The sequence below is a fragment of the Peromyscus leucopus genome, chromosome 20 (assembly GCF_004664715.2).
Source record: "Peromyscus leucopus breed LL Stock chromosome 20, UCI_PerLeu_2.1, whole genome shotgun sequence".
Taxonomy (NCBI): Eukaryota; Metazoa; Chordata; class Mammalia; order Rodentia; family Cricetidae; genus Peromyscus; species Peromyscus leucopus.
Genome location: NC_051080.1, coordinates 4,183,635 through 4,196,500, shown reverse-complemented (window position 1 = coordinate 4,196,500; position 12,866 = coordinate 4,183,635). Strand labels below are relative to the sequence as shown.

General features: G+C 47.3%; 1 protein-coding gene across 2 annotated transcripts in view; it reads right to left on the bottom strand.

Moving 5' to 3' along the window:
- The window catches only part of Lima1 (LIM domain and actin binding 1), a 108,613-nt gene that overhangs the window by 44,430 nt on the left and 51,317 nt on the right, over positions 1–12,866 (bottom strand). For both annotated transcript variants that reach the window (XM_028874591.2, XM_028874592.2), the window contains exon 3: positions 7,198–7,243. In XM_028874591.2, the coding sequence (XP_028730424.1) occupies positions 7,198–7,243 (46 nt within the window). The remainder of the gene's footprint in view (positions 1–7,197; positions 7,244–12,866) is intronic.

The following is a 12,866-nucleotide window of genomic DNA, read 5'->3' as shown; positions in this document are numbered from 1 at the left end:
AATGTCCGCCAAAGCTAGCGCTTCACCTGCTAGCGGCATTCTCGGAGTTATTTCCCCCTGCCACAGACGAGATGAGTCTTCACGGTCCCTGCCTGCACCTGCCCTACAGACCTTCGTGGGAGCCCTGCGACATAGAGCTGCATCTCCTTTGGTGACTGGACACTACCTTTTTCAGATGCGTATCATGGATCATTGTATTTTTTCTGACATAGAAAGATGCTTTTCAATTTAAAAAAAAAAGCAAATTGTAAGTCATGAAGATTCCATTTTACAATATGACTGAATATTATAATTATGAGCATAGAAAAGTAGTCTAGGGCTGGAGAGATGGCTCAGAGGTTAAGAACACTGCCTGCTTGCTCTTCCAGAGGTCCTGAGTTCAATTTTCAGCAACCACATGGTGGCTCACAACCATCTGTAATCAGATCTGGTGCCCTCTTCTGGCCTGCAGGGATACATGTGGGCAGAGCACTGTATACGTAATAGAGAAATAAATCTTAAAAAAAAAAAAAGGAAAGAAAAGTAGTCTAGGAGTTATCAAGGTGTTACAGCTTATTTACTTATGTGCACGCATGTTTGTGTGCACACATGTGTCTGTTCATGTGTAGACCAGAAGAGTCATTCCTCAGCTACTGTCTAGCTTTTTTCTAAAGAGTCTCTCCCTGCCCTGGAACTCACAAGTAGGCTAGGCTGGCCAGCTGGACACTGAACCCCAGGAATCCTCCTGCCTCCACCTCCCCAGAGCTGAGATTACATGAGTGCTAGCTACTATCTCCTGCTGATGTTTTAAACATGGGGTCTGGAGACTGAATTCAGATCCCCGGGTCTGCAGGGCAAGCACCTCGCCCTCTCCCCAGAGAAGGATTTATGACATTTGTGCTCTCCTTTTATAATAAATATGTGGAACATGCTTTTCCAGCATGTGTGAGGCCCGGGATCAATCCCCAGGACACACATGTAAACACAGTAATAAATAAAGAGAAAAGTTACCGTGGCTCTCTACACTTACAAACAACCGCAGTGACCAGCCATCCCTGGGATCCTGAGCCTGGGCTGCAGCATTATTCTTTCTGCTCACTCTCTGAGGCGGGCTAAGTGGCACAGATTAAGACCATGTCCTGCTGCCATTCCTATCAAAGCACCACACAGTCGCAGAGGCTCCAGTTTTCAAGAGCCACAATGGTTGCTACGCTTCCACAGCCTCCTTTCTCCAAACAGCCCCCTGCACCGGATCCGTTCCCCTCGGCAAGCTTGAGACTCGGATAATAAATCACACAGAGGTATGACAGAGGGTCCCTCCTGCGAGACCACCTGACTTTAAAAATGAGCCAGAACTCAGTCCCTTCCAAATATATAACCATGGATAAAGCTCTCTCCCCCTCCTATCTGTAAGATGAAGAGGTGGGTCGATGAGCCATCGTGTGGAAATCTCCTCAGGGAGGTCATTTTGAAAGACAGAGGGTTGAGTGTAGTGCCGTACACCTGTAACACCAGCACTTGGCAGAGGCTGAGGCTGAGGCAGGGGGATTGGGAGAGTTTGAGATCATCTTCAGCTACTTAGGGAGTCTAAGGCCAGCCTTGGCTACATGGAACATAGTTTCAAAAACAAACAAACAAGCAAGCAAGCCAAGCAGGATGAAGCTGGGCATGGTGGTTAAGGCTTGAAATCCCGGAATTTGGGAGGCTGAGGAGAGCTGAGTCTGTGAGTCAAAGCCAGCCAGGAACCTATATCTTAAAAAACAGTAAATAAATGAGATAACTGGATGATTCGGGGGAGGAGCCAGGCACAGTGGTTACGCCCAGTGATTCTAGCATCTGGAAGGCTGAAGCAAAAGCAAAGCCAGGAGTTTGGGCCACCGAGCAAGCAAGACCCTGTCAGAAACAAGGTAACACAAAGTCGGCCAGGACTGTTTGGTAAACCTCCCCGGTGAATGAAGAAAGGAAATACAAGGTGCTTGTGACTGCTTCTCAGGGGCTGATGTAAGGGAGAGCACAGGCAAAGGCAGAGCCGTGGGGAAGAGACCAGACTGAACAGGACTGACCAACTGAACCAGTGCGGGGAGCAGAGAAGGGAGAGCCAGAAGCCAAGAGGCCAGGAGAGCAGGAACCAAGACAGGTGGCCAGGAGGCCAGGGGAGCAGGGACCAAGAGAGGTGGCCAGGAGGCCAGGAGAGCAGGGACCAAGAGAGGTGGCCAGGAGGCCAGGAGAGCAGGAACCAAGAGAGGTGGCCAGGAGGCCAGGAGGCAGGTACAGCCAAAATGGCTGGGTTATAAAGGAATCGGAGAAGCTAGGGGAAGGAAAAGCCAGTGCAGACCCTGGGCTGCAGAGCATAGGGTAGGAGGGGGGGCGTATGGCAGGCACTGGTCGCGCTGAGAGACCTGCAGGCAGTGTTGGCATTGATATGTTTATAGGCACCTCTGCCATTTGTCCCGGGTTTGAGACCTAACACACATCAAATGAAAAAAAAAAAAAAAAAAAAAAAAAAAAAAAAAAAAAGGCTAGGCTGACAGGTTCCAGAAAAGCAGGAACTGGAATCTGGGTGCCTGGCTGGGTGTCCACATGGCTGGGTGCCCATGGCATACATCTCAAGAAGGTACAGTCTGAGCTCGAGAAGGACCTGAGAATGTAAGCAATGGAGGGGTTACCAGTCTGCGCTCCCAAGTCTTGGGTAGAGAAACAGTAAGCACATTTCTGGGATACTGGGCTATCATGCAGCCAATCTCACTATGGTTACGGGGGGGGGGGGACGCATTGACTTCTCTTCATGGTAAAGTGTAGGGACTTGCTAAGCAAGGGCAGTCACCTCACATGCGTACGTCAACATTTCTCTCTGTGCTGAGAGAGGAAAAGCAGCTATCTGTCATTAGTGAAAAACTGGTAAATATGAATAAATATTTTATGAATGAATGAATATAAATATGAGTAGTTTACTTCATAACACTCCATGGCTTTGAGGTTTTTTGTTTGCTTGGTTTTTTTTTTTTTTTTTTTTTTTTTTTTGTTTTTTTTGAGACAGGATTTCTCTGTGTAGTTTTGGTGCCTGTCCTGGAACTCACTCTGTAGACCAGGCTGGCCTTGAACTCACAGAGATCCGCCTGGCTCTGCCTCCTGAGTGCTGGGATTAAAGGTGAGAATTTTTTTTTTATGTGCATTGGTATTTTGCCTGCATGTATCTGTGTTAGGGTGTCTAAACCCCTGGAGCTGGAGTTACAGACAGTTGTGAGCTGCTATGTGGGTGTTGGGAACTGAACCTGGGTCCTCTGAAGGAGCAGCCATAACCATTCTTAACTGCTGAGCCATCTGACCAGCCCCCAGCTTTAAGAAATGTTTTCAGAGCTCTGTGTGACATGAAATCAGAAGCTTGATAAAGGGAGCATGTGCATGTGTATACTAGTTATTATTTTTAGTTATGTATATGTGTGTGGTCTGAGTATAGTTGTGGGAATGTGAGTACTAGTGCCCTCAGAGACCAGAGGTCTTGGATCTGAAGTCAGAGGTAATTGTGAACTGCCCGGTGTGGGTGCTGGCAATCCAACCCAGTCCTCTACAAGAGCAATACATACTCTTAACTGCTCGCCCATCTTTCCAGCTGGACTTTTTGTTTTGAGACAATGTCTCACTTTGTAAACAGGCCTCCAATCCCGGCTCCTTCTGCCACAGCCTCCTAAATGCTGTACTCACCACACTCGCTTAGACAAGGAACAGGAGAGCATCATCTTAATTAATTAATTCAAGAACAATTTCAAAACTAAGACAGCTACAAAATGGCCGCTTTTATTTACTGTTATCTTACATGCTGTCTCTTGCATTGCATAGCGAAAGGTCCCCGAAGCACAGGGTGCAGTTACAATGTCCATTTCCTCACATTTCGGTCATTTTTCTTCCTTTTTTTAAAGATAGGTCTTTCTATGCAGCCCAGACCTCTTCTTGCTTCTGCCTAAATGCTGAGATTACAGGCATATGACATGTATATGTCACACATACAAAATCTTTTTTTTTTTTTTTTTTTTTTTTTTTTGGTTTTTCGAGACAGGGTTTCTCTGTGTAGCTTTGCACCTTTCCTGGAACTCACTTTGGAGACCAGAACCATAGAGAACAAATATTATATGGCACGATTGTACCATGCTTCCCCTTCCCCACTAATGAATACCTATATTTTCAAATTTATAAGCTGATTGTATCACAGCGCACAGCTCACTGGTTTATTTGTGCTTCTCTGACCCTCAGGGAGGCAAACCTCGGGCTGACATGGTTGGTCCATCTCCTTCCTTAACTACGATTCACATTCGCCGACCTCAACTGCCAAACAGGTTCCAATGGACTCTCGTCGCCTCTGCCGTCTGCTGTGACAGACCACCGCTTCCATCCTTTTCTGTTTGTTTGTGAGACAGGGTCTCCCACAGCCCAGCTTGACTGGCCTTGAACTTGTTAGGTAGCCAGGTCCTCCTGACTCTACCTCCCAGGTGTTGGGACTGCAGGCCTGTGCCAGAACCCTTCCTTCTCTCCCCAAAGCCCCTCCCCTTTTTATAGGTGTTTATGTGTCTCTTTGTGTGTGTGTCTGTGTGTTTGTATGTACATGTGCATGAGTAGCCATAGAGGCCAGAAGAGGGCACCAGATCCCCCTTAGCTAGAATTACAGGAGGTTGTAAGCTGTCAGGTGGGTGTTGGGAGCCTGACTCTGGTCCTCTGCAAGATCAGCAGGTGCTCTGTGCCACTGAGACATCTCTCTAGAACCCTATTTTGAGGCAAGGCCTCCCTCTTTAGCCAAGAGCTGCCCAGAATTCACTATGTAGCCCAGGCTGGTTTCAAACTCACAGCACTGTTTTTGCCTCAGCCTCAAGAGCCACCACAGTGCCTAGCTCTGTTTGGAGCCTAGGGCCATCGGGCCTCGTCCCCCGCACTTCCAAATAGCACTAGGTCTGCCTATCACTCTATGTCCAGTCCCTTCCAAAGGATACAAGGTGACCACTGACTTCCCTGTTGCCAACACCGCGGTCAGCTCTCAACTTATCTCTGCCTGACTCTGTCTCTCTTCCCAGAGATGCTCTCTTCAAGCCCAGGGCAACCCATCCCCCGTCAGCACTTGGGATGCTGAGACAGGAAGATAACAAAAGAATCACTTTCTTCTCTTGACCTCTGCTGTCCGGTTCTTTTGGGGTTAAAGGCATGGCCCATCACGCCTGCCCGGCACTCATTATCATTCTTTCCTAAATCATTACATTGTTTCATTTTTTAAGACCGTCGCAATACATAGCCCAGGCAGGCCTCGAACTCCTCACCATGTAGCTGTCCTCAGCCCCCCAGCAGTGCTGAGATGTGTGAGTCCTACCACACTCACCTCACAATTGAGTAACTGACTCCTTTCTTTCCTCCCTGCCTTCCTTCCTTTCTTTTGAGACAGGGTCTCATGTAGCCCAGGTTGGCCTTGAACTCATTATGTAGCTGAGAATCACCTTGAATTTCTCATCCTCCTGTTTCCCCCTTCCTGGTGCTGGGATTGCACGTGGGCACTGGGGACGGAACCCAGGGCCTCATCACGCTAGGTGAGTATTCTGCCGACCAGCGACATCTCCAGGCCCAGAATCGTTCCCCATGCTTCTGCCTTTGCTCCTCAACAGTTTAAGCTGGGTCACGCCTGTCCTTTGCACATTTCTCCAAAGTTCTTTCTCTTCAGTGCTAAAGCTCAAACCTTCCTCGGGACTCTGCAGAACTTCCTCTTTCTAGACCTGAAACATAACAACACCGCTTTTCCTCAGGACCTTTGTATATACTGTTCTTGCTGACCAAATCTTTCCTCTCCTTGGCTCATGATCTCAGACGTGGGTTACTTAACAAGTACCAGATGAGAGGACCACACCTAAACTACTATTTGTATCTTCTTTGTGCTGGTTTAAACCGACAACCGCTACCTGACTCTTTTTTTTTTGGTCATTATTTCCTCTGCCAGAATGAAAATTCCCAAGAAGATGTGTTTCTTTTTTCTTTTTCTTTTTTTGGTTTTTTTCAAGACAGGGTTTCTCCATGTAATTTTGGTGCCTGTCCTGGATCTCGCTCTGTGGACCAGGCTGGCCTCGAACTCACAAAGATCCGCCTGGCTCTGCCTCCCGAGTGCTGGGATTAAAGGCGTGCGCCACCCCCGCCCGGCAGTGTTCCATATTCCCAGTGTCTAAACCACTCCTTAGCACCCAGTAGGTGTCCTCAAAAACTTAACTAACTTTAACCAAGTAAAAGGAGAAAATGGGAGAAGCGGGAAACGGAGGAGAGAGAGAGAGCAGCAGCTGAGTGGACAATGGTGGCTGTTGGTTCTTTTCTTTTGTCTTTGCTTTTTTGACAGGCTTTACATTGCAGGCGAGGCTGGTCTCAACCTCACCATGTAGCCCAGACTGGTCTCAGACTTGCAGCAATCCTCCTGCTTCAGCTTTCTGAGTGCTAGGGTTACTGGTGTGAATCACCAGGACCAAATGCTTTTTTTCTGTTACTGTACCAGGGCGCTCGATTTTCATGTCTCAAGAAAATTAAGCTCAAGACCCAGTTAATATCATCGCTCCCCTGGAGAGAACAAGCCAACAGGTAAATGTTATACACCCACTGAAGACATGTTCCTTATGACACGAAATCCTTCAGAAGTTACAGCAGATGGATTTCTCTCGCCTGTGAGTTCAAAATCAGCCTGGGCACCTAGTGAGAGCAACTTCCACCCTAAAAAGGGGAAAATGATCTGGCCCAGCAGGGAGAGGAGAGAACGGCCTGGCAGGGTGCTGGAGGGCCCACAGCTGTCAAAGGCACTAATCAGCCCCGGTCTAGGAGCCAGCTTCCAGCAAAGAACCCAGCGGGGGAGCGCAGCTGGTACTTCCTTTGAAATGTGGATTGTTCGTTTGGAGAAAGGCATGGTGGCCCAGGAAACCTGCTCTCACTGGAGCTGATGGGGTGGTCATTTTATTAACTTTAGTAGCATTCGGTCTGCCATCCTTTACTCAGTACAGAAAAAAAAAAGGGGGGGGGGACCTCAAAAGGAAAGAAACCGAACTGGGATTCCCTGCACCTAAGCCAACTTCTCCCAGCAAATGGCCCACATCAGACCAGCTGGCACAAATGTCCAGCTCAGCTGACTCGGAGTCCAGGCTCCACAGAGGGGCAGGTGGCGTGGCCACACAGACTGCTGAGGTTCCTCCTGCCCTGGGGCCTCTGGGTACTTACATTTCTCCTCTTCTCCGTGTTTGACTCCTCAGCTGCTTTCTGGTACCTTCGGAGAAGGGAGAAAAAGATGTCTTCAAATAAGAGTTACTTTTCCTCTCCCCATTTATAGAAAGCTATCTGCGCACCAATTTCTGCCAGCATTTGTCCTTAACCAAGTCTCCCAGAAGGGGCAGAGAATCAAAGCAGCCCACACTTCATGGGGCCCATCCAGTCAGTCACGTGCTCTGATAGAAACCGATGATTGTTCACGAGGATGAGGCCAAATGTGAGAAACAGCTGCACAGGCCAGGGGCCGGGGGCCGAGCTCAGCCGCTGGAGTGCTTACTCAACATCCACGAAGCTCGGGACTCCCCCGGCAGCACTATACAAACTGGATATACACTGCATGTCCTGACAGGAGCATGGAGTGTTCGAGGCCATCCTCAGCTACTTAGGAGTCTGAGGTCGGCCGGGGCTATATGAGACCTTATCTCAAAACAAAAACAAAGCAGGAACCTTTGGAATTAGTCAACTAAAAACAACACTCCATGAATTCTAAGATGCACGGGCCTCCGTTCCCCACACACATACAGTAACGTCTCTGAAACTGTAGCCGCTGTCAGAGGCGTCTGTGAGGTAGTCTCACTACGTGTAATGCCTGAGTTTGGACCAAGCTAAGGTACTGATATGAAGGATACAGTTACTCCAGCTCACTCATACAAACTTGATGGCATGGGGTTATTCTTGTCTGTTTCATTTGAGAGAGACAGACAGACACACACACAAACACAGACAGACACACACAAACACAAACAGACACACACACACACAAACACAGACAGACACACAGACACACACATACACACACACAAACAGACACACACAAACACAGACACACAGACACAGACACACACATACACAGACAGACAAACACACAGACGCACACACACATACACAGACACACACACACAAACACAGACAGACACACACACACACAAACACAGACAGACACACACACACAAACACAGACAGACACACACACAGATAGACACACACACAAACACAGACACACAGACACAGACACACACATACACAAACACACAGACACACACACATACACAGACACACACACACACAAACACAGACAGACACACACAGATAGACACACACACATACACACACAAACACAGACACACACAAACACAGACAGACACACACACACACACACACACACACACACACACACACACACACGGCGGTGGTGTATGCACATGTTCGGAGGTGCGCTCACCTGAGACAGCGTGTACAGAGGACAGAAAAGGTCACCGACTGATGTCTTCCTCTAATGCTTTCTGACAAGCCATCTTCTTAGTTCTGGGGTTACAGGTATATGGGATCATGCCTGGTTTGTTTGTTTGTTTGTTTGTTCGAGACAGGGTCTCTCTATGTAGCTCTGGCTGGCCCAGAACTCTATTTGGACCAGGCTGGCCTCGAACTCACAGAGCTTCACTATCTCTGCTTCCCCAGCGCTCGGATTAAAGGCGTGAACCACCCTGCCCACCCGACATGCTCAGCTTTTTATGTGGTGCTGGGGATCCCAGGAGGTCCTCATGCAGCAAGAGCTCTTAACCAATAAGCTCCCTCCCTGACCCTGTCTTGGTTCTTCCTTTCCCCCGCCCTCTGTCTCTCTCTTTTTAAAGACATGATCTCACCTGTCTAATCTGGCCCTGAATTTGTAATCCTGCCTCCACCCCCACAAGCACTGGGATCCAGATGTGCACCACTGCACCTGTTTTTATGTGGTGCTGGGCATGCTAGACTCTACCAAGTGAGTTACATCTCCAGCAAAACATATTTTACCTATCAGGTAGAGATTTTTTCAAAAGCTAACACACTACACTGGGAGGGGTGGGGAACGAATTCTAACATGGCTGGTGGAGAGGTAAAACCTCTTTGGAAGGCATTTGTCACTGTCTTGCCAAAACTATAAACACACAAATGTTAAGTTTTATTCTCAGAATGCATCCTACAGATACCCTCACGTAAGAAAAATGATTATTTTCTTCTTCTTCTTCTTCTTCTTCTTCTTCTTCTTCTTCTTCTTCTTCTTCTTCTTCTTCTTCTTCTTCTTCTTCTTCTTGTTTGGGAGACAGGGTTTCTCTGTGTAGCCCTGGCTGTCCTGGAACTTGATTTGTAGACCAGGCTGGTCTTGAACTCACAGAGATCCCCCTGCCTCTGCCTCCAGAATGCTGGGATTAAAGGCGTGTGTCGTCACCACCTGGCCAAAAATGACTTCTAAAGTTACTTCATTTATGGTGGCATTAACTAACAGCTGAAGAATGAAAATAAGCTGGCTGTCCCTTAGCAGAGGGCAGGAAATGGATGGCAGTGTATCATACAGAGCGACGTTCTGAGGCTGTAACATGGACAAAAGTGTGAGGATATGATTGTCCTTCCTGCCGCTCAGCCACACACTTAAAAATAGTAAATTTCATGTTATACATTTTACCACAAGGAAATAGAGGCGTATAGGCATGAAAATGGATGTATAGAATAATAGAATAGAATAATCCAGAAACAAACCCTTACACATATGGGCAAATGATTTCTGACAAGCACGCCACAATCATCCAAAGGGGCAGTACAGTTATTTCCACAACATTGTCTCAGGAAAACCAGATACCCATATGCAAAAAAATAAAGCTGGATCCTCACAGAATTCCATGTATAAAACAGGTCAGAAGCTATAAAACTTAGAAAAAGACACACAGAGAAAAGATTTAGGATTGGACTTTTTTCCTTTTCTTTTTTAAAAAATATTCATCTACTGTATTTTGTGTGTGTGCCTGAGGGCATGGATGTGCACCAAGTGCGTACAGTGCCCGAGGAGGTCAGAAGAGGTCAGAGCCCCTGGAACAGGTTACAGAGGGTTGTGAGCTGCCATGTGGGCGCTGGGAACCAAGCTCCAGCCTTCCACAACAACAGTGAGCTCTTAATCTCTGAGTCATCTCTCCAATCCTTCTCCTTTTTCAAAAATAGAATCTTGCTATGTAGTTCGCCCTAACCTGGGATCCACTATAGACCCCATGTGGGCTTTGATCTTTGAACTTGAGACGTTCCTGCCTCAGCCTTCCAAGTATAGGCATGCGCCACCAAATCCAGCCGTGACACTGGATTTGCCAATGACTTACTGGATATGATACCAAAAGAACAGGCAACAAAATAAAAATCGATGAATTGAACTTCAACAAAATAAAGACATATGGCCGGGTGGTGGTGGTGCACGCCTTTAATCCCAGCACTCCAGGAGGCAGAGCCAGGCGGATCTCTGTGAGTTCGAGGCCAGCCTGGACTACCAAGTGAGTTCCAGGAAAAGGCACAAAGCTACACAGAGAAACCCTGTCTTGAAAAACCAAAAGAAAGAAAGAAAGAAAGAAAGAAAGAAAGAAAGAAAGAAAGAAAGAAAGAAAGAAAGAAAGAAAGAAAGAAAGAAAGACAGACAGACATATGTACCACAGGACAATATCAGCAGAGTGAAAAGCTCCTGTGGAATGGAAGGGAACATTTGGAGCTCGTATCCTAACAAGGGATTAATATCCAGATCACACAAGAGAGGCAAACAACACAAGATGAATTCTGTACTCTGTATTCATTTCAGTGAGGATTCAAAACAGCTGAATTTTCATTCAAACTCCAATTATTGCCAGGCACTGGGGGGCTGGGGCAGAAGGATTGGGAGATTAAAGGCAGTTTTTTTTAAAAAGGTTGATGAGGGGCTGGAGAAATGTCAGAGCGCTGACTTTAACTCCTGCCCCAGAGGATCTGACGCCCTCTTCTGGCCTCCGAGGAGCACTGTACGCACAGGTTCACAGACATACACAGGCAAAACACCCATACACATAAAACTAAAAGAAAAAAAAAAATGAAAAGTGTGCGTGTGGTGGAGGCTGATTGTGTACACAGCCTGCCTAGCATGCACAGGGTCTGGGTTCAATTCCTGGTACTAGAAAAAGAAGGGAGAAAAGGAGGGAGGAAGGGAGGGAGAGGGCAGGAGGAAGGGAAGAAAAAGAAATAGTTATTAGTGTCTTCCATGTCCCAAAAAACAAGAAAAAAAGAAGGAGGAGGAAGAGGAGGAAGAGGGAGAGGAAAAGAGAAAGAACCAGCTGCACGTGGCAGCACAAATCTTCACTCCCAGCACCTGAGAGGCTGAGGCGGGGACCAAACCCAGGGAAACGATCTACTACAGAGCTAAAATCTCCAACCTGTAAGATGACTGTCTTGAGTTCAAAGCCAGCATGGGTAATGTGAGGCCCTATCTTAAGAAAAAGAGAGAGAGAGAGAGAGAGAGAGAGAGAGAGAGAGAGACAGAGACAGAGACAGAGACAGAGACAGAGAGACAGAGAGAGAGAGAAGAAAGTCAGTCAGACAGACAGAAAGAAAGAAAAGAGCCAAGGCTGACACAATTCCTGTTCCAAAGAGCTTGCAATTTATACGTGAAGACACCTGCAGCTGGTCCGGCCAAGTGCTCAGTAGGTAAGCGTCTTGCTGGCAAGCCTGACCTGTAATTCCATCTCCAGGTGTCATATGGAAGAAGGAGAGAGCCTACTCCCCAAGGTTGTCCCCTGACCTATGTGTGAATGTATGCTGTGGCATGTGCGCCATGGAGCACAGGCCCCTGTGCTGATATTTTGTTTGAGATCTAACAAATAAAGCTTGCCTGAAGATCAGAGGGCAAAGCCAGCCATTAGTTAGCCATTGCGCCTGGCGGTGTGGCACTCACCTTTAATCCCAGCACTTGAGATCTCTCATGTCTTTGCCCCCAGGACTTTAAACCCAGCAGTAGGGAGGCTGAGCCAGGAAGTGACAAGGCTGGCTGGGCAGAGAGAGGAATATAAGGCAGGAGGAGACAGGCGCCCAGTCCTTCCAGCTGAGGAGCTGGTGAGGTGAGAGGTGACTGTGACTTGTTCCTTTGTCTCTCTGATCTTTCATATTTACCCCAAGATCTGGCTCCGGGTTTTTATTAAGACCAATTAGGATTCATGCTACAGGCTCCCAATAAATACATGCACAAATTAATTAAATAATGCAATAAAGAAAGTTCTGAGGCTGGGCAGTGGTGGCATATGTCTTTAATCCCAGCACTCTGGACACAGAGGCAGGCAGATCTAGGTGAGTTCCAGGCTAGCCAGTTTATAGAGAGAGAGTCCCAGGGCAGCCAGCGCTGTACAGAGAAACCCTGTCTAGTAAAATCAAAACAGGAAGTTCTGTAAAATAATCCAAACAAACCCATAAAAGGCTGTGGTGTGGCTCAATTTACAAATTGCCTAGCATTTGATCTCTAAGACAGAAAAAACAAACAAACAAAAGCCAGGTTTGACTCCTGGTGTCTCGGAGGCCAAGCAAGGAGGTCACACCTGCAATTCCAGCAACGGGGAAGCGAGGCACAAGGATCAGAAGTTCCAGGTCATCCTTGGCTACAGAATGAGCGTGAGGTCAACCTGGGCTACACGAGACCCTACCTAAAACAAAATCACTCAGAACTGACAAAGGGAAAGCTGAGCTTGGTGAGTCTCTCCTGATGGTTCCACAATGTACTCATGTGTCAAAATATATCACACTCCGCAAGTGTATACAATCATAATGTTTTATTTTTTGGTGGTGGGGTAGAGTGGTATTGAGACAGGGTTCCT